The sequence below is a fragment of the Cuculus canorus genome, chromosome 18 (assembly GCF_017976375.1).
Source record: "Cuculus canorus isolate bCucCan1 chromosome 18, bCucCan1.pri, whole genome shotgun sequence".
NCBI lineage: Eukaryota > Metazoa > Chordata > Aves > Cuculiformes > Cuculidae > Cuculus > Cuculus canorus.
Window position 1 is genome coordinate 12,045,781 of NC_071418.1, and position 22,032 is coordinate 12,067,812.

The 22,032-nt window shown below is 43.6% G+C and overlaps 1 protein-coding gene and 2 non-coding genes across 3 annotated transcripts; 2 read left to right on the forward strand and 1 right to left on the reverse strand.

The window, feature by feature from the left end:
• The first annotated feature begins 431 nt into the window (after positions 1–431).
• On the forward strand, positions 432–503 carry TRNAQ-CUG (transfer RNA glutamine (anticodon CUG)). The gene has a single exon. It is a non-coding gene; the product is annotated as a tRNA-Gln (tRNA).
• A 774-nt stretch (positions 504–1,277) lies between these two features.
• On the forward strand, positions 1,278–1,349 carry TRNAQ-UUG (transfer RNA glutamine (anticodon UUG)). Its single transcript has one exon. It is a non-coding gene; the product is annotated as a tRNA-Gln (tRNA).
• Positions 1,350–2,853: 1,504 nt separating this feature from the next.
• NARF (nuclear prelamin A recognition factor) lies at positions 2,854–21,649 on the reverse strand. Its single transcript, XM_054083473.1, has 12 exons — positions 21,545–21,649; positions 21,254–21,317; positions 20,781–20,861; positions 19,671–19,814; positions 17,930–18,062; positions 16,522–16,656; positions 12,177–12,295; positions 11,171–11,300; positions 10,366–10,438; positions 7,519–7,656; positions 6,909–7,066; positions 2,854–6,317 (listed from the first exon to the last, which is right to left on the reverse strand). Exons 2-12 carry the CDS (start codon positions 21,278–21,280, stop codon positions 6,076–6,078), a joined length of 1,380 nt encoding a protein of 459 aa, XP_053939448.1. The 5' UTR covers positions 21,281–21,317; positions 21,545–21,649; the 3' UTR covers positions 2,854–6,075.
• Between the last annotated feature and the right edge of the window lie 383 nt (positions 21,650–22,032).

The window sequence follows — 22,032 nt, forward strand, 5'->3', positions numbered from 1 at the left end:
GCAGAGGGAGGTGGCGGCCGCGGTGGGAAAACGTTATAGTAACGGACAACGGTTTCGATCTATCGATCTGTGAGATAATATGCTCAGCACGTTCCCGCTCCGCCACTCTGCTGAGGGCTCCAAAAGCCCCCGAGCACCTCCTGCCGGAGCTTAGACCGTCTCTGGCGCAGCTCTGGGCAGCCCCATCCAGTGGGAGGTGTCCTGTCCATCGCAGGGGTGGAACTGAATGGGCTTTGAGGTCCTTTCCAACCCAAACTATTCTATGATTCTGTGATTGTATAAAATATGGCGATAGATGAGGTGTGGAATTCTTACATAGAATTAGGTGGAACATATGGGAGAGAGACAAAGCAAAGACTGTGGGTGAACCTATAAGGTTGTAGTCCTTTGATATCCCGTCAAGAGATGTGGTTCCGGCTATTTCGTTGTGTGGTTCCATGGTGTAATGGTTAGCACTCTGGACTCTGAATCCAGCGATCCGAGTTCAAATCTCGGTGGAACCTAATTTTCCTTTCTTTCTTTTCGCCTGGGCCAGAGTCTTTTAATGGCCATTGCCGTAGAAAACGAGTTTGGGGCAATCCTGGTGATGATGATGATGATGGCCCTTGGGAAGCGGACAGGCGGGGCTCCCGGTACCCGAGCCGTGTCAGACTGGTTACGTACCCTGGCAAGGGGGGTACATCTGTCATCTCTGTGCTGTGAGCAGCCCATGCAGAAATGACACTGAAGTCGGCCTCAGAGCTAAGTGTGGGTTGGTTGGCGGTCTGAAAGATCATCGAATGGTTTGGGTTGGAAGGGACCTTAAAGCCCATCCAGTTCCACCCCCTGCCCTGGGCAGGGACACCTCCTGCTGGATCAGGGGCTCCAAGCCCCATCCAACCTGGCCTTGAACACCTCCAGGGATGGGGCAGCCACCACTGCTCTGGGCAACCTGGGCCAGGGCCTCCCCACCCTCACAGGAAAACATTTATGCCTAAGAACTCATTTAAATGAACTCTCCTAAGCTTAAGCCCATCCAAACTGGCCTTGTCCCTGCACTCCCTGACCCACAGCCGCTCCCCAGCTTTCCTGGAGCCCCTTTCAGTACTGGAAGGTCACTATAAGGTTTCTCCGAAGCCTTCTCTGGGCTGAACGAGCCCAACTCTCCCAGCAGAGGGGCTCCGGCCCTCCCTGCACCCTCTCCGCGGACCCCGGGCTCCTCCTCACAGCGGGGACCTCTGCAGCGCGGGGGCAGCGCGGCTGATGGGCGGGCGGGGCGGCTGCGCGTGCCACCGTGCGGTTCTATGGTGTAATGGTTAGCACTCTGGACTTTGAATCCAGCGATCCGAGTTCAAATCTCGGTAGAACCTCGTGGCAGCGCCTCCCTTTTACCTTCAGCCGGCGGCTCCAGGCGGGACGGAGCAACGCGAGGAGCTGAGCCTCAGAGGGTCCCCCTTCACCTCACCTGTATCGCACCATCCTTCATTTCCTTTGGCTGTTTTGACACCGAAAATGCCGGGAAATTAACTTTCTGAGAGTGATTTTGGAGATTTAGCAAGCGAGCATCCTCCATCGGGACTGGCCAACCGGGAGCAATCCCCATCCATGGTGTGCAGCCGGGCAGGTGTTCCCATGCTCACACGCACGTGGATAAACTCTCCTTATGCACATTCTGTTACCCCCAAGGACTCGTTTTAATGTTATTATGAACTTCGAAACAGTCAAAACCTTTGGAGCTTTGGAGCCAGCCCTGCCTGACCCTGCCTCTGAGACAAAGTGAACGCTGCAGAGGGGATTCCAGTACAGATCCCACCGAACACGAGGCGTTATCGTCTCCTAACAGTGAGCAGCACCTGAAAAAACACTGACTGAAAAAAAAAAACCCCATGCTCTCAGAGGGACATTCCATCTAACTTTCAAAAAATACCATTACTTCGATGAAACTTAACTCTACCTCCGCTTAAAACATAAATTTTCCACTTTTTCTAATAGCAACTGCTCCTATCAGAACGAACAGCTACACATTTGACAGAAAAATCAAGAGCAATTTTTAAACAGTTCTTACTAGTATTTAATCAGGTATTTCATTCTATTTCACGGCTTTTTTGAGAAAAATTAACTCAGACTGAGGAAAATCTGCGTTTAGTAGATAAATGTGCCAAATCTGGACATTATTTTTCAGGCACACCCAACTGTTCACTTGGAAAACAGGAACAGAAACAGGATGATTTTGGAGCAGCTAGGACCTTGCAGAGTGAACCCTGCACAGTTTAAACAGGTGGTATCTCCGCTTTGCTGACACAAACCCTCATTATTGATATTTTCAGTTCAAGAGTAGCTAAGGACATCTTAACATTTCAGCTCCCCCCAACCCGTCCTAACTAGTCCTTAGCTTACCCAGGAACATCTCCGAAAGCTCCCCTCTCTCTCCTTTTCCTCTGGCCAGGGAACCACGCTGTACTGTCCCCCAGACACCGTGCAGGGCCCCTGCCGGTCTAGGTAGTATTTTCGGGAAGTTTGGGTCCTTATTGTTCGTGGGAATTTATGTGTTTGCTAAATTTAAGAAGACCAGCTTCATCCAGCAATATCTTCCTTCCCAATCACATCTTTTCTCCTTTAAAGCCACCCTATCACAGTACTTCAACATATCATTTTGCAATTCTAGAGAGCAAATTACCATTTCCTACTGCTATCCAGCTACCTTCTCCTTCCATTTATCACAGTCTGAAGTGTAGCTGTAATCCAGAACACTCCGAAATAGCTGATGGTCTTCCTGTTGCTACGCGTTTATGCTAAATTCACCAGACAAGCACGTATGTTAGAGCAAAGCCTAAAGAACTAAGCTTTACAATGGAATGAGACAGAATCAGGACATCACTCAGTATCAAGATTTATTTAGGACAATTCATTATCATGCTCCTTTGAATACAAAGCACCAAAACGTAGGTAACTGAACATTAATCCAAATATGATCCAGTTGAGACTGCTGCACACGGATGCAGCCGTTATTCCAAGCGACAGCGCAGCCCACGTCTGTCCCTGTCCATCAACTAGAGAGGACAAACACCAGGGGGCTGAGGCAAACTCCCCGGGGAAGATGTAGCAGCACTTCACAATACATTTCCCTTGTAGCTGTGTCGGAATAAAGGACTATAACCCACTTGATACACTCAAGTCAATAATAGCCCAACTTATTTTTCAAGTCAGTTTAGCATTTCCAGTTAACTTTCCCACAATCCCTCCAATTTGGTCCTTTCTAGAAACCATCTTGACACAAGATTGTCTCAGCAGAGGAGGAAAGCACAGTGGCTGTGATCGTGCTGGGAACTCTTCCCACTGCTGAAAAGGCAGGAGCAACGAAAATCATTAGTTGCCAAAATCATATCAGAAAATTAAGTAATGCTGCAGTTTCAGAAAGCATGGCTAGAAGCATATATTGTCAGCAATTACAGACTCCCTGGCTTAAAAGCCAGAATCAATTCTTAGGCAAGTATTTCACTATATATGAAATTGCAACAAAACTTTCTGATCTATGTTAAAACTTCAGTGAAGTGGAAGGGGAAAAAACTACAGTCAAGGGAAAAAACTGTTCTTGTTTTCTTTTCAACTGGCACTTAAAAGAAAAGGGCTTTAAAAACCTGAAATCAGTTTTACTCCAAAAAGTCTTGTAAAATAAAGGCTGACAGAGACAAGAATCAGTCACTAAGCCACTAGTTATAATACATACATTCCACCTAGCCACTAAATCTGCCCAGTCGGATCCTGCCTGGCCTCTCAACAGAACACTGGCAGACAAACACCTACTTGTTTTTTACATCAATACTATCTCAGTGGGTTAGAACACTCGAGTAGATGGAACTAATGCGGGATCCAACTGCAAAAGTTTATTTTACGCACAGAGCCACCACTGAGCAGCAGGAACACAGCCCAGAATACGGCAGAGGGATTTATTTCACCTACTGGCCCATACCCAGGGTCTCCCAGCAGCACGGGACAGGCGGCTCTGCAGCGCAACAGGTGAGCGGAATGGCCAAATGGAGCAGGTACCACAGTGCCACCCACTCAAGAGGAGTATTTTTCAGTTGCACACACAGTTCAAGTGTTCCTTCCCAACAGCAAGGCAGCTCTCAGGCAGTTCAGTGAAGACTTCATCAGAAAAGCAGACAGCTTTTTTTTTTTTTGTACCATTTCACACATAAAAAAATAAGCATACTGTACAAAGAACGGAAGCGATATAATTTAAACATGCCATCGAGCTATAAACCATATATACATAGAAACATAGGCCTGTACAAACAGAACAAGACCACTTATTACAAGATAATTCTGTTGAAGTGTTTGGAGGAAACCATGACAGAGAAAGAAAATTGGACTAAAGGAGTTGGATGTTGCTTCTAAAAGCAATCTGTTCAGGAGTTTCACGCACCACTACCATATTTCCTTAGCGGACATTTATTAACGTTTTGGTCTTCCCACAATTTCTAGACTCCCTTCCTGTACAGAGGTAGATTTCTGTAGATGTTCTGATATTGCACCACTTAAGGATAATGTTTTTATTACAAGGAACAACTTAAAGGCTAATTTTTGGGTATAATCTCATTGTGTGCATTTAGGTAGCACAGTAATCAAATTCATTTGCACCTGAAAGAAAACACCCCCTTCAAGCGAAATGTTTTGTTATTTAAGAGGAGGTCTAATTGAAAGCTGCAATTCTATTTAAACAGCTTCACATCTGGAGAACAATCTCTTGTCATCAGGGTAACACAACTGGCTGGGAAGAACTTATATTGATTTCTCTGATGTCTTTATCTCATCTACTGTGTTCAAGCTAAATGTGGATTTCAAACAGTTTGCTGCAGTGGATCGTACTCCTACAAGCGGCTGGAATATTAAGAAATTTAAAGAAGATTCATTCAAACTGCTTGAAATTATTAAAAGTGTCCATCCATAGCTTCAGAGTGGAAAAGGTGAAGCTGGCAAAGCTGCAGCTCTAACAGCCATTAATCACCAACAAATCTGAACCAACAAATGAAGCCTCTACAGCACACTTAAAAAACCAAGAGTGCACCAAAACTGATGATGCCCACGCATAGTAACTTTGAGTAGCTCAAAAGCACGATTCAGTATTTTTTCCAGAGCAACCCCATGAAGTTGTTTTCACAGAAGTAGGTCAACATGGAAATAACGAAAGAACAATCCAGATTGCGTATCACAAAACATGAGAGAATAGGAGTGCTGCGAGTCTGGGTCAATCGAGCAAAGCTGTGGCGTGCAGGAGCTCACCTGACAGCACACGTGCACATTCCACCATCATTAAGAAGCCAGAGTAAGCAGCACCGCTCTTCCTACCTGCAAGTTTCTAAGAACACTTAAAAGTTCTCTTTGTACCAACGAACCCACGCAGAACTACTTTTAACGAAGGACTGCATTATAACCATTTAGCATGAGGTTCCCAAGTCCAGTTTATATGAAGCATCCTGTTCCTTAGGAACAGTAAGGAATGGTGACTAGCTTGGAACTGGATCACTGTTAAAATATGGGTAGAAAGCATACATCAATTCATTACACCTCTCCATCTACACACTTGTCCCAGTAAAGGGCCTGTTTGTTAACAAGAGAAGTAAATCCCAAGTTAACTCATGACAATTGCAAAAATATTGAAGTTCATGACTGTTCTCCCACGATGAAAGGGATCGCACACCTAGAACAAGAGCAAAATTTCCATGGCTTCCTGGGGAGCCCATTGTGTAACTTGAAGGGAACCCTTCACTTCAGGGAGCAGCTTCAGGAATTATGCTCCCTGCACCTGGCAGGAAGTGCTTCCGTACCTTCCTAGATCACATTTTAAAACAATGAAATCCATTATACACAGGAGATTACACACAGTAAAAGTGAAATGACAATGGCAAGAACTAGGGCTTTCAGAAACTTCTCTTTCTGTTTTTAAGAAGCAACAGTTCTTCGCAAATAATAATAATCCACATTGGGAAGCGTCTCATTCACACCCTCGGCTAGTGCATAGCGTCTGCGATTGCATAGTGTTTCCAGTGCTTAATCTGTAACTAACCTACGCAAATCTTCTGCGAGAATCATGGATTACCACTTGATATCGAGGTTGCTTACTGTCTGATTTACTGCACTGTATTTAGTGTGCAAAGTGTCCTGGACCTTCTTAGAGTCCACCCCTTCCAGCCAGTCCTGGTACATCCTCTGTACACGCACGTTGGTTTCTGGAAGCCTGACAGGTATTGCAGCATACACCTCTTCCATCTGGCTGAGCAGGGCTTTATCTGGTTTGCCATCTTCGGTCTGTGCCTGACCTTTTCCATTTAGGCACCCTTAGGGGAAAAAGAACAAAGAAGAGAAAAAAGCCCCATGAGTGATTAAGATTTGATACGAAGAGAAAGTTTATATTAAATTAGAAGGGTTTTTGTTTGTACTACCTTAAAGAAAAAACATCATGTCTTTAAATAAATTAACCCCCATGCTGCTAGAATTTCTGTTTACTTAAAATTTTGATTCCAATATCAACATCTTAACATAAATGAAGTTTCCACAATGATCTTTCTTTGCTTTCTCTATGGTTTTATGATCCTAATTATCATCCTTCTCTTTTCTTGTCCTTGACAACCACCATTTCAAAGTGCTCCCTCTGAGGTTTGCAATAATCCTAAGAGCTACACTGTCACTTCTTTATAGGTCAAAAGAGAACAAATAACATTGTGGTTAATTTTAGAAAAACCAATCAATTTCTGAGCCAAAACACACATGGAATTGGTGTTCCAGACCACGCACTACATAGTCAGCATTTCAGATTATTATGAAGATAATAAAGAGGGAATGAAATTAAGCGCCTGTCCGTAAGACAGCCTTCCTTTGAGATTCAAGGTTTGTGCGCAAAACAGCTGTGGTTCCGCAGTTATTCTTACCTCCTGGGCAGGCAAGGACTTCTACAAAATGGTATAAAAACTTCCCTTTTTTCAACTTCAGAACCAAGTTTTGAATATTTCTAAAGCCATAAGCTGCTGCAAAACGCAGCACTGTCTCGCCATCCTTTTCAAGGGTAACTTCTTGAAAGTCCTTGTTCCTACAAAGACGCACAGAAAACATTTTAAATTCCTGTGTTACCAATAGGATAACCCAGACATGTCAGCTTGGATTCAGACGCTCTGAAGAGAACAGAACGAAGGTAGCAGTGAGATTAAGGTGAACCCTTCCAGTTTCTAAAACGAATTAAGCAGAATATTTTCAGGATAGAATTCTATTTCTGCTTAGGGATATGATTTAGTAGTAGACAGGTATGGCTGGACTTGATGATCTCAAAGGTCTTTTCCAGCATAGGTATTCTATGATATTCAATTTTTAAAGGCAGGTAAGTTATTAATAAAATTGAAGCTATCAGGAGGCACTTTGAGCAACAAATTTCCAGGTTTATAGAATGTAATTGCCTATCAGCAAACAAGCCAGGTTACTGCATCAGGGTTCAGCATAGCACCAACAAGCACATCCTACATACAAGGATACAAGACTCCAGCTTACTTTAATGCTTTGTAGGTGATTTCTTTGACATCCATGCCAAAAAGCTCCTTTGCAGCATGTTTAAAAATGTGCTCCAGGTAACCATCAGATCTCTTCCCATCATGCCTTACAACCTCTCCCTCCTTTGTTTCATCAAACCTTAGAAAACAACAGAAAGAAAGATTAACCCCAAAATTTCATTCTTCATCTTCAACAAAGCAGCATGTTTTGCTCCTTCACCATCTTCTCTCTCCCCCCCGCAAAGAGTTTTACAGCAGGAAGTGAGAAAAATAGTAACATCTATTACAAAAATTGAAACTGTTCAGGGACAGTGGAAAACAATACAAAAGCATGCAAGGCTTTCCATATTCAGAAACCTTAAGCACAGGCATTTATAAAAACGCACATTCAGCACAGCCTAATGACTTGGTTAACGGCTCATTCACTACTCAGGAGACATTTCTGAGGAAAAAAAATCCCATTTTTAGCCTGTAAGAATGTAAAAATCTCAGACGTTTATAAGCCTTTGCTCACAAATGCTTCTGCTGCTTCAGGAATGGTCACCGTCTGTAACACTGTGCCACCGAATCAGTGCAACTGCAACTCAGCTAGAACACTGTCTCTTCAAAAGAAGTGCTACTCTATAGCTTGGGAAGGAAAACTAGCGAGGTCACATCCAGCGGGCACAGCATTCACTTGGAGAACAACCTGTGCCTCAGCTAACAGCCGAGCTCTGATAAGCACAAGTGGCTGTAAACCGTACTGGGACACACGCTGGTGGCCGCCAAAGTCCTGCCCTGCAGGCTCGTGCTCCTTTCTGGCAAAGCAGCAACCAACAGTGGTGGGCAGTAATGCCGGTTTCAGGGCAAAATACTCATCTTCAGATCAACCAACGGACAGGTCATGTCTTTGACTTTTACACATAAAAGACTCTCTAGATACGGTCCAATCACCTCTTCCCAGAACACCCAGATGTGACCTTTCCTGGCCTATCCTTCCAGCTCCTGCCTGAGCAGCAGTTCCAGCACAGTCCAGCCACGAAACCAGAACAAGGATTACCACAGCAAACACCTTACCAGGAAAAAAAAACAATGCTGAACTTTTAATAATGACAGAGAAATATTTTTGCCCAGAGCGGTTGCGGCTTCCCCACCCCTGCAGGTGTTCAAGGCCAAGGTGGATGGGGCTTGGAGCAACCTGATCCAGCAGGAGGGGACCCTGCCCATGGCAGGTGCGGTCAACTGGATGGGCTTTAAGGTCCCTTTCAACCCAAACTACTCTATGATTCTAAGAGCTGAAGTTCACCAGTTTAGTGTCTGTCCACTCTGGGCCATGGCACTTACTTAAATAGTATTGCAACTTCTCCCCCTTTTTAATTTTAGGTGATTTTGCTTCAGGTTGTGTCCCTTAAACTTAGCCAATTGCTGTCTGTTGGCATTCTCTAGCTACAAAAGCCAGCTGAGAACTCAAACGCCAGCTATTGTTCATGCTAATTCTTTAATGCCGAGTACTTTATCACAATCAGCTTCTGTGCTGGAACTTGCTTTAAGAAGAAGAACTCAAGCTACATATATTTCTCCACAAAATCTACTTTTAAGACTCCAGAAGAGGAAAAAACTAGGTCATTTGGTCTCACAGCTTGAACCAGTTATTATCACATCAGTCTGCTGAGAAATAAAAATGGATACAATAAAATAGATATATTCTGAATAGCAGCTTGTTCTTTCACCAGACAGGCTGATATCAAAATAAATGACCACGTCTATGTGATTATTTCTTTAAGACATTTACATGATCCTCATTCTGTGTAGCAGTCTCTGATGGAAGCAGTTGTAGGAGCTAGACCACAAAATCAGCTCTGACACTGCTGCTCTGTATTGCTTAAATTTCTCCAGCCAAGGCAAGGTCCATGCAGGATCTTTTCACCCACAGTGAAAAGGGTTTTTAAACATTTCCAAAGCATTCCATTTTATGCAAGAAAGCATGTTTATTGCTCCACTACCACCGCTTTGGAAAGACACCAAGGAACATCTGTCACACTTGAACAGAGATCAGCGAGCAGCACCAGCCTTTGTGACTAAGCCTGAGAATTAAAACAACGCGCGTGCTGCTTTCCGAGCCAGCCCTACAGCGAGTAAATAAAATCTCCCCAATGCTTTGTGTGATCGCCACCTAAAGCACATTTCTATTGTATCTCATCTTGAAAAAACTACCTGCTGCCTTCAGGATAAAAAAATTAATTGCCATTTCCTGAAAGGGTGATGCTCCCATCGACTCTAGACAAACACATCAGGGGGAGTGGAAATTCACTTACAAGATGCTGCTCCGAGAGAGGGAAACACAGAACAGATGGGCAGCTCTGTAACTGCATCCCAGCATCTCCGTGTGAGGCTGGACAGCTGGGGGCGGGCAGGGAGACAGCTTTATGCAAGCTCAAGCACAGCAGAGCTCGGAACATCCTGACACCATCAAAATTACTAGCAAGTCATGAACTTGATACAGTCAAATCTAACACAAGTGAATTAAAACATAAACAAGGAGCTACACAAAGCTTCAAAAATCATAATTTTAACCAAGTCACTAGATAGGGGTCACTACCTCAATTACCTGTTTTGTACTTAGACAGCACATGCAGTTTTATGTTACCTGCTTCCCATTACTTTTATACATGGCAACAGACATATAAAACAATACTTTAGGGTTTATTAGCCACTGTTACAAAGAGTGAGGTTCAGGTTTTGATGCAGGTTTTTTTCATTAAAAAGAAGAAAAATTCTTTTGAGGAGTTTTATCTTTACGTTGAATGCACTCAAGGATTTTGTTACTTGTCATCAAAATAAGGAAGCAATTCACAACAAAACTACTTACAAGGTATCTACAGCTACTTCAGTCACATCTTTCAGAGACACATTTTTCTGCTCCATTATTTGGACAATTTCACCTGGAGGAAAACATATGACAATTTACTTTGAACCCAAAGCAAAATTTACATGCTGTGCCTCTGAGATCAAACTTTAAACTTTGCATAATGCCATCCTCAGCCTCTCTCTTAGATAAAATTTCAAAAACATTTCTACACTGCAGGGGAAAAAGGAGGATATGTAGTTTGGACATTAGGCCTAAAGACAAGAGCCACACTTTTGGAATGTTCTGAGTAATCCCAGTGGAGATTAATTAGTGATCACAGACAAGCAAGACAATGATTTTTAATACAGATTGGCATAACTCTTACCCTTCACAAGGCTGACAAAAACAAATACCTGAATCTTGTTTTCAGACAAATACCAACTTCCAAGGGCAGTATTTTTCACTTCCCTTTCCCCATACAACACCTACACTACCAGGAGCACAGACACCTCTCCAAAAATCTGCCATAGGTTGTGCCAGTGCAGATTCAGATTACACGCCAGGAATCTCCATCCCTGCAGGTATGTAAAAGATGGGAAGATGAGGCGCTCAGGGATATGGTTTAGTATTGGGCAAGTACAGTTGGACTTGATGATCTCAAAGGTCTTTTCCAACCAAACGATTCTAGGATTCTATTATTTTTAAAACAGAAAAAAGGCACCTCTACAACTGAAGCAGACTCAAAAAAACCTAACCCTGGCACAAATGCTATTCTAACACAGTGATCCACTTTGATCTTGATAAACAGTAAGTTCAAAGATTTAACCTGATGTCAGAACACAATCAACTTCTTGTGAATTATACAAGGCAGTGTAGAAATCTTCCCGCAAGGCTTCTAGCTTCTTGTCATAACAAGGTGCCACAATTACATGGAAAATTTTGTCAGGAGACAAGTTCTGTGGAAGATAGAAGAGAGCACATGTGTACTCCATGAAGAGCAAAAGACAGCTTCAAGGACAACAAGGACAAAACCTCTCATCATAAATTCTGTGTGGGTTAACATCAGTCATCAACCCCAAGCAGTTACATTTCAAGACGGCCATACACAGATGAAGAGATTTGCCAGAAGTCACAAGGCAACAAATGTCCTAAGTGAGTCTTGCGGCTGAAACTTTTACTTATTCCTACTGAGCATGTCTTCTGTGCTGCGCTTTTGATTGCCTTAGAAAGCGAATGCAAGTTAGGACCTCAGCATTCTATTTCCTGGCTTTCCCTCACTCCCATCCACAGCAGGTCCATCAGTACTCGTCCATCTATGCGGACACAGCCATACATCCCCGTATAAAGTGGATGCAGTTAAATTTAAGTATGCTACATAAAAAGAACAGCAACTTTTTCAACATACAAAACTGAGAAAATAAAAAGGTTTGTTTCTAGCACACAATGACTTTATTGACCCCCAGATACCAGAGAAATTTTTACATTAGTCTCCTGCACTCCTCATTTAGCTGTGCGATAGAACCACACTGACAGAATTTAACAAGAATCTCTTTAGCTACCCTGGATTTAATTTTACCCCTAAATATAAAAATTCATATTGCAGTGGAAGTGCAAGGATTGCTGCCAGGTCATACTGCCTCTCATGAAACAAGGTTCTTTGTACATTCTTATTATAGGCACTTGTATAGCAGCAGAGCACCATTTATTCTTCAAGTAAAAGACAATTCAGGAAGATGCTGTACCACTTTATAAGAAACCAGGACAAGTATTAAAAACCACTAGCCCATCTTTCTAGATGAGCGTAATGGTGAAAATAAATCAGATTTACTGACCTGCTGCCTGGCAAAGTAGCCCTTTACCAGGGAGCCCATGATCTGCTGTGGAGACTTTGCAGTGCAAATGTGAGGGGTCACCAGATTGGCAAGTACCCTTTCAGCGTACCGGATCCAACCTGGAACAACAGAAAATTACAGTTTAGAGAATGGGCGCAGGAGTGGGACAAAGTGGCAGCAGTTCCAGATCAGCTCTTAAAAATGAAGACACCTTCATAGTAGGTAGGGCATTTTTGCATAGGCTGGAAGCCCAACCCTGGGAACTGCCGGAAATCTATAGGCTCTGTTAGCAATGCTTTACAGTTGGCTATCAATAATTCACTGTGTCATTAACTCCAAACCCAGAAGCCATCATGAACTTCATGACCTGCGACACCCTTTCTAATGCAGAGGTTTAACAAGCAGAAAGTGCAGGACCCCAGCTAACAAGGAGTAAGTCGACTTCCTAGACCTCAGCCCTTGATCACCAGATACTACAACAAATGTACTGTTCAGCAGCTTAACTGTAACCTCCTGGTTCCTGAGATTTCATATCCACACACCCAGCTTGCCTCTTTCAGAACAGAAGTCACATGAAAGCATTATCACAAGATGAACATGGATTAAGCCTGGAAAAAAATGGTTTCTTTTACTATTGTTAGAGCAGCCACACCTTCTTTTGAAACCCCTCCCTCTAATAACTGACTGAAATCTCTCTGTAGCCAACACTAGGCCTTAGCTCCTCAAGCTCCTCTCCCTTTCATCAGACTCCTTCAGCATTCCAGTATGATAAGCTGTGTACATTCACAGCACCCCAATCCCCACAGCAGTTCCATTATTCCCCACCTCCCAGAAAATGACAAATGAGCAAATTAAGATATTCAGGGTGTGCAATTCTTTCTTAGGCACTCTCTAACTCTTACTGAAAAGAACAGCCTAGAATCTTTCACAGCAAGGATTCAGAATCCTAAATGGTGCAGAAGCATTCGGACCAGGGTACTGGGCATGTGGGTTGCCTCTGGTGTCAAGAAATAGTGAAAAATATCACACTTAAGTCTTTTACCTTCAAACGGATCAGTGCTTACATAAAAGCGAAAAACTGCTGTGAAATATGTGCTGCAGGGAAGGTAAAACCTGTAGGTTAATTCTTAAGCTTAAAAATAACAGCTCTGTGTAAACCTGGCAATGTTTAAGTCAGAACACTGCCACAAAGGCCAACAGCAGCACACCACTGGGATCCAAACCGCGTTCAGAGCGCTTGTCTCTCTATGGCAGAGAAGTGGTTTTCCAAGGGTAAAAGAATTTTGCTAGTGAAAATGAGAAAGTGTAAGGATTAGGGAACCATGAGGATCCTCCAGCTGTTTAAATATTCTCAATTCCTGTTAAAGTACAGTTTTCAAGATGCATAGATAATACTCTCCATGGAAAATCTCAAAGAATCATCTCCCATAAACATTCCTCTCTGTTGCAGAAGGAGCGAGGGACTACAGTCACGACTGTGCCAAATGGCTGGACTCCAAATAGGAAATCTGCGAGATGTCCAACTTCAACTGGGACTTTAATTTCATAATATCACCTGCAACAAAGGACTTCACTCCTTGGTGCTCGGTACAAAGGCTGCGTTACTGTATTCTGCATGATACGTATAACCTGTTTCTTAAACTGCTTTAGTCTCAACTGCTGTCAAAACAGAACAAACACTGCCTCAAACAAAAGGAGGACAGTTTTTTAAATCCTTCTGCCTTGGACCTCAGCAGCACTGCTGGAAAGTGTTTCCCTTACACTGCAACTACAAAAAACATCAGCCACCAAAGCACTCCTGCTGCAAGGCCAGGGTTCAGAATTGCAATGTTTTACATACTGTAGTCATGAACTACAAGGAAACTTCCCTAAATCCCTAGAGACTTCTGGCAGGTCTTGCCCAAAGCAACACCTTAAGCTGTTTCTTTCCTTGCAGTGGTCAGAATGGTGCCTCGCAGTCCCAGCTCCAGTGACCATGAGTCAATGTTTAATTATACAAGCAGCCTTGGTGAATGAGCAACACGAGACATTTATCTGCACTTCATACATAGAAGCTGTTTCAGCCTGTGCACCAACAGTGCTGAATTCCAGAGCCACAGTTACCAGAAGCCTAGGATACCCTGTTCTCGTATCAACATACATCTGTACCTGTACAAACCTGTACCCTCCATGAACTCAGGCCGACGTTTGGCCACTGGCTGGCTTGTGTTAGCAGCCAAGAACAAGAAGTCCCTATAAACCACTCTTAAGTTCTTACAGATGTACTTAAAAAAAACATTATTTTTAGTGGTTTATCATAAGTAGATCATCAAGATACATGCGGAAAACATCCCTGCATCAGCATGAAGCACAGAAAGCTTTCACTACTGTAAAACACCATTCCTGTGAAAGGAAATCGGTTTGGTTGACTGGGATAAAAGCATTTGAATCCTCAATAGCTCTGAGGCTGTAAACCTGTCCTGTTGACCTGTTTTAGGAGTTGAGAGGCTGGCAATGTGTTACAAATGCTGACTGCTCCCCAGAGCAAGTGCTCCAGGCTGCTTACCCATTCAGCAAATTAAGGAAGAAAAGGGATCACTCCTGAGCTGTTACATGCAACAATCAGCAGCTACACTGGTGTACTTGCAACAAGAAACAAACCCCAAAAAGATCAGCTCTCTTTCCTTTAAGGGAGCAGAAGAAGGCGGTAAAAACAACTAAGATATGGACAATAAAATGGCCTTTTACCAAGTTCTGGGACTATACGGCTTACGGTCTTTGGCTCAGGGTAGATTTTACACCACAAACTGCTCCTGCAGAGGGTGATATTGCTGTGGAAAGTTCTGCCCGAAGATAAAGGAGAGTACAGCAGTTATACTGGAGTTCACATTGCCCTCAGTATCTACAGAGCTATATAAAAAAAAATTTGTGATAAACACACCCAGTAAACAACATTTCTGGGAGCAATTTCTGTAACCTGGGAGTAGAGAGATGAAGGAGAATGGGGAACAGACAATGCAGCCAGACAATTGCAGTCAGGAAACAGGGCATAGCCTTATTTCAAAGATGACTGACGATTTTTTTTTCTGTAATTGCTGTCAATGGGAATAAAAAACCTGTACTTTCAAAATGGGTTTACAGCGATATTTTGTTTCAGTTTCCCATAACTGGAAAGCACCACGGCTTCTGCTAACATTTATCCCACAGCAGATACTAACACCATAGCGAGCACTGAAAACAGGAACAACCTTCCACAAGAGGGACAAGGACAAGTGCCCCATTGACCCTTCTAATGTATTTCCAATGAAATAGCAGGGAAAGCAGCAGGGAATCTGAACTGTTTTGAGATGAAGAAAATGAAAGTTATCTCAGTAGCAGTTCTAAAGGAAATTCTCAAGTTTTGAATTTTAAACGAATCAGGTAAAAGACAAAGCTAAGCAAGAGGGGTTTGCTTCAACTTCACAGGTTTTAGGCAGAAAAAACTTGACATACAGTACGTCTGCTCCTGAAGATAAGAGGCAACATCAAGATATGAGTAACAGAAAAGAGACTTTTCCTCTTACTACATCTATGTTGTTCCTACAGCGTAACACATACTTTCACTGCAGAATACACCAAGCAAACAGAAGTATGATTCAACCAGCAATATTTGAACTCTAAAATCAATGACAATAGCACATTCTGGGGATCATCAAACACAGCTCTAACTCACTCCGTTGTCATTATAAAATTTCTTGTAAGAAATAATTTCAGTTATTCCAAAAGAACTAGAAAGAAACTGGTTTTTATTTTTATTAGAATATGAAAAGCAAGAATTTTAGGGTGGAGTTTAGCCCCAAAGTAGTTCAAGTTCTCTATATTATCCAAGGCTGTGGACTACAAGTAGTTGGGTTTTTTTTCTGAACAGCAGCAATACAGTTTACTCTCCTCACCTTTTACAAAGTTCTAATAGAAGAAATTTCTAAGATGTGGACAGGGAATTTATTGCAGCCTTTGTATCTGTCTAAGGCCCTAGACAGAATTAGCCCAGGCCTTACGCAGCATGATCAGACCTCTTCTTCGTCTGCATGGCTCACGTTTATGGCTGTGGCACCTCACTGTATGGGAAAGCTGACAGTGCTTGTTGGAAACAAATTCTGCTCCCTCAACATACCATACAAACAGGCACACTTCACTGAAATGCACTAAGGAGGATCAGCGTGACTGGTAGCCAGTACTGTGTGCGATATTCTGTATCTCTCAAAAGCAAAGCCAAAATTTTGCAAGTTATGTAAGGTTCCCAAAGGAAAACACCCTTTCCTTAGCTCCTCCGTATCTCCATGAGACTAGGCTCACGTGCAGGAAGACTGGAGAAATTGGTTCTCACCAGGGCAAGCAGAGGCAAACATTGGTAAGGCATGATCCTCTTGGGTCCTCCGTTGATACCGCTGCACGAATTCCCTCTGGCTCTCCAGGATACTGAAATCAGCAGCTATAGTGGTGTCAAATACATAATGCACCCCTATGAAAGAAAACAGCAAGGAAAAGTGAATTCATAGAATGCTTTCCATCTCACAGACTTCTTTCCAAGTCCCAGATCTACAGAAAATCATAGAGGATCAACAGGTATAATCTTTCCCCTCTCCAAATTTTCACAAATAGTGAAGTCAAAAATAAAAGTCAGATGTTGAAAAGCTACCTTCTAGGTTATGAATTTAAAACTTGTTAACGCTGGCTAGCAACACTCCAAAGAGCTGTCCTCTTCCCAATGAGAAGCCTGCTTTTAGCACATACTGGCTCTTTGTTTAACCAAATGGGATTCGAATGTGACTCCTGGGCTATATGTGGTGACTCCTGCGAAAGAATGTTCCTTTCAAGACATGCTGAAGTCACATATCGTAACCCACAAAAAAAATACCCATCTACAAGGTGCGTCTTCCACCGCCAAAGGTGTCTGCAAAGGCACATGAGCATATCACCAACATCGCAGAGACCTCCTGCCAGCTAAGTTAGCAGTACACTCCCTGTGGGCCTACGTAACACAGAGCACGTCCCTGCAGTGAGTGTGGCACTGATAATTAATGTATTCTGAGAAAACTGGGGCCCATCACAACTCAGCACACCTTTGAGATGAAGGAAATACACTGGGTACAGAGATGCAATAAAAACAAATGTGTATATATATAGCGAACAAACAGTTTATAGGTTTATTACTGTCCTCTTCCTTCCTCCCTCCCTCAAGTACATAAAAACCCCTCCCCAAACCTATAGGCAAAGCAGTCTATGATTTTTAAATAAAACTTTGTATATATAGCACAAAGAGCAAAGGAAATACAGCTTTAACATAAAATAGGCAGATCCCACAGTTCTTGCATGTTCTGATGACAGAAAACAACAGAACTGAGATTCTTCTAGAGATGTGTTAACAGAACAGGACTGAAAGGCATTAGGATAAGAATTCCCTCCCTCTTCAAGTTACAATATAAGCGGAAACTTAAGAGAAGCTCAGGACCAAACCCTTCCCCATTTCTTGGCAGTGAAACTTTTGAAGACAGTTCTAGAACATCTTCCTACTCTGTGGTCTTTCCTACCAACAGGTAACGACCCCAGCCCATTTACCAAACTGGTGTCTGCCAGACTGGTGCTCTGCTGTTAACATCACAGAGTGCATGTTTCAAGCTCTACAGGAGGCTGTGCAGTGGCACTTGATGAATGCATAACAAAATCCTGCTGAAGAGGAAGAACCGAAACAATCTCCCCTTTCTGCTCCACCAGCATAACAGAGCCAAACTTACCAAGACTTTTGAGGAAACCACAGAGTCTCTTGGCTGCATCATTCACAGAGAGATTGAATTTAGCAGCAAAATAAGGCAATGACTGAGGGCATATAGACACTGCCAACACTTTGTGTTTTGAGGTATCACATTTCTGGTAAACAAAACAAAAACAAAGAAAACAAGGTATGTAATTCCAACAGGGTAAGGTTCCTTACTTTCCCTCCCTTTTCCACCCCTGGAGTTACTCGGTGTCCTATGCTTCAGTGGGCCATATCATTAAAACCTCTAAAACACAACTACCATGTGCGTTTCCATCTTATTGGATGTTCCTCTGTTTCTGTTCGTGTTCACCTCTCATCATCTGGAGGTTCAGGAAATCCGTCCCTCCTAGGACAATTCTGTGACTGATCTCCTAATAGCATAAGGAAAGTTACAAGACCTTCGGCACCTATGAGGCTCTAGAAATGCAAATATGTATGTTTGAACATTAATCAACAGATAAATCGTTATAAATCCAACCCAGCAAATCACAGACCGGATCCTTTGTTAAGGTTCTTGTGTCTCTACTGTTTCTATCACTGAGGTTATTGGGGGAAGTGGCAACAACAAACCAGTGTTTGTAGGCACTGAAGAGCCCTTCGAGAACACTTAAGACTGTGTGCAACTCTAAACCTCTGATGACTGTGACATTTATTTGAAGATGGATCTTTTGTTTTAGTTGGGACATTTTCCACACCAGTGGAACCCTTGACAGACAAACCACAACCACACCACAAATTAATCTCACCATAAAACGGTTAGAAGCCATAGTTTGTATTTAAGATATCCTAAATGCTGCACAATGACCCTTTAAAGCACACCTTGTAACTGCCTGGAAAGCGACTCTCTTGCTCACTGACCTCGTTTGGATCCCTGAAATTCTGATAAAGGTACCAGGCTGCCTCTCTTTGGGGGCTTCAGGCCCCTCCATGACCTGAGAGATCTTTTTCCGCCACCTTTTCTTCTCCTCAGTACAACATCAAACTGCATAGAGTTAAACTAGTCCTAAGAAAATTGAATTGCTAAATAACTAATCCTCTTATTGATGACACTTATGTACAGATCAAGAAAAAGTATCAATTCTGGTAGCATTTGTATACCATATATGGACACAGAAGTCTGGAGCAGAACTGAAGTAATTAATTTAGCATTAAGATCTAAAGATCTGACAACTGTACATAGCACCTAGCTTCTGGGAAATACAGATCTCAGCAGAAATAAGACAGCAATCAAACACTTCTGTAAGTTTTGCTAAGAATTTGGACCAAAAAAAAAATCTGTTCCAAACATAGTCAGCTTGAATAAATATTAAAACCAATCCTACTTTCAAAAATATACCTTAATAACTTTGTATTATGTGAACACATCAGCATCAAAACTACCCAAAACTAGTAATGAGCAGACAACTGTTTTATAAACACAAAACCACAGAATAATTTATCACAGTAATGAGCTAGTTACATTTTCCAAGAACTTCACTTCTGCAGGTGCAGTAACCCTCCTCTGGCATTTAGGTTAAGTGCCATAGTCTTGCATATCTACTGCAAAATTATTTTCAGTACTTTAACATTCAGCTTGCCTGCAGTTTTCACTTCCTCTTTGAAAAAGCATATCCTGACAAATCTCCACATTATCTGCCTTCAGAAACCAAGTTGCTTAGTCATTCTGTGATTTCTTCCTCCTCACAGTAAACAGTGTGTTATTGGTTTTGTCATTTTACCTTATTAAGGTTAAGAACACGAAAAAGCTCCTTCTGATTCTGTTGGAAAACTCTGGCTCCTTCTTCTGATGTCATGCAATTGTCACACGCTAGGCAATCGCTAAGGAGTATTTTAGCATTAGCCAACGTATGAAACTCATTTTTCTGTGGAAGAAAGAAGGAAACAAACAATGACCAACTGATTCTCAATACCTCTGCAACGACCCAGCTGAAGAGTGAACCCGTTCTTGCTGTTTTGTTTAAAACAAGACAATCCATGACACTTGGATAACATCCAAGATTATTTAAAAGCAATCAAAATAGTTTGTTACATCTTTCTTTGTGGCTCTCCTCCTACTATGACTGTGAAACTGCAAAGTGTTTAAGCACGAACATAGATTTAAGTCCAGCCCTGTAGTCTGTGTTTGAGTAACTTCATTTGCATCGCAGATCAGAGCTGACAGTCCCCATCAACTTACGCAGCAATTTTTACCTGAGCTATTACACCTCTCTAACAGCTGATGCCTCCATAACAGCAAAATGGCTTTGGATTGTGACCATGAGGCAAAACAGAGAACGCAGCCCTACAACTACACCGACTAAGAGGTTCACACTCTGCCTACAACACCGCTGGCAGCTCAGCTACTGGGAGAAGAAACACTTGGATGGGAGTGCAGCATAGCCAGACTGCTTGCAAAAGCCTAAACCAAAATCCATCCATTAAGAACCCATTCCCAGGGGAATGGTGATCTCGTCAAGAACAATATGTGACTGTTAAGTTTGTCTGACATAAAAAATAAGCTGTTTTGTGCACTCGTACTGCCCAACCCCCTCTTTTCTCCTTATGAGCTGTCTCCGTTTTGGAGACTCGATGTAAAATTTCTGACACTCAAAAACATTTCTTTAGAACTTCCATTTCTGTTTTGCATTTGCACCCTAAGGGGTTTTTAATTAATCTTTTTTAAAGATTCTCTATTCTATGTTATGAGAAGTCTGGAAGTGCTCATAGTTTCTCACAACTGTTTGACGATTATTTAGAGCATGAAAGTTCCCTACTTGCAACGTCCTTAGGCAAACACAACAGAAGAAACACAAATAAAGAGTATAATAGAATTTTCAGAGGAACATTACCTCTTCCAAACCATCATTTGAGCTCACTGCATCCACAGACGTACTTTGCGTATCATCGTTTTTCTGTTTTTTACTGCATTCCTGAAAGAAAACACAAAGCGCACATACTCCGTGGAACACGCTCGCTGTTCGATAAGAGCAGGTTTGTACCGTTAACAACTCATTCGGCTCCTTTACAGGTTTTGGCAGCGTTAACCCCCGTCTTCCCATGCAATGCCCTGTTCCCAAGTGCATTTCCCACGGCGAGGCCGACTCTGCGGCCCCCCCGCCCCCGGGGCTGCTCCCCGCGCTGGGGAGCAGCGGTGTCCGGGACGGCACCGCCGGTGCCAACGCTGGCGACCTGCAGCCAAGCGGCCGCTGACCTTGGAGCGGCAGCCGGACACCGCTCTGCGCTCCAGGTGAACCCGGACGGGATGGGGGGCACGGACACGGCTGAGGGGCGCAGGAAGAGCCCACCCAGCCGCCCCACTCACCTTCTTGGTGCAGTTCTCGCACTTCATTTGCGATCCGGCTGCCGAGCCCTCCTTGTCACTGGGGCTGCGGGACAGAGCAGTGGGAAGGCAGCTCAGACCCACTGCCAGCCCTCCCTCTCCCTCCTCCTCTCCTTCCTTCTCCTCTTCTCTCCTTCCCTTCTCTCCTTCCCCCTCCTTCGCCCCTTCTCACATCTCCTCTCCTCCTCCTTCTCCCCTTCTCCTTCTCCCTCTCCCTCCCCCCTTCCCCTCCCCTCCTCCTTTCCTCTATCCCCGCCCCGCGATCCCCGTTACCCCGGTGGCTGCGGCGGTGCCGGTTCGAGCCCGGCGGGCGGGGGCGGGCGCGGGGCTCATTGCGGGCCTGCGGCTCCGCACGTACCGGGGGGCGGCGCCGAGCCGGGGACCGCCCCCGTTACCTCCTCCCCGTTACCGCCCCCCGTTAAGCCGCCCCCTTTACCCTCCCCATTACCTCCCCCCTAATACCTCCCCCCGTTAACCTCCTTGTTACCACCCCCACTGCCCCCCGTTAACCTTCCCCCGTTACCCCTCTGTCGTAGACACCCCTCATTACCGCCCCATTACCTCTCCCTGTTACCTCCCTCCCCGTTACTCCCTCGTTACTCCCCCATTACCCTCCCCGTTATCTCCGTCCCTGTTATTTCCCTCCCCGTTACCTTCCTCCATTACCCTCCCCACTACCGGCCCCCATTATCCCCAGTAACCTCTCCCCATTAACTCCCTGTTACCCTCCCTGTTACTTACCTCCCCATTACCCTACCTGT

Bases quoted from the DNA above. Each gene is read 5' to 3' on its own strand.
- NARF (XM_054083473.1), bottom strand. From the start codon at position 21,280: ATGAAGTGCGAGAACTGCACCAAGAAG. The intron at 19,815-20,780 runs GTAATGTTCCTC...TTTCTTCCACAG, and splicing joins CAAATGATGGTTTGGAAGAG to AAAAATGAGTTTCATACGTT. The intron at 18,063-19,670 runs GTAAAATGACAA...TTTGTTTACCAG, and splicing joins GTGTTCTTAACCTTAATAAG to AAATGTGATACCTCAAAACA.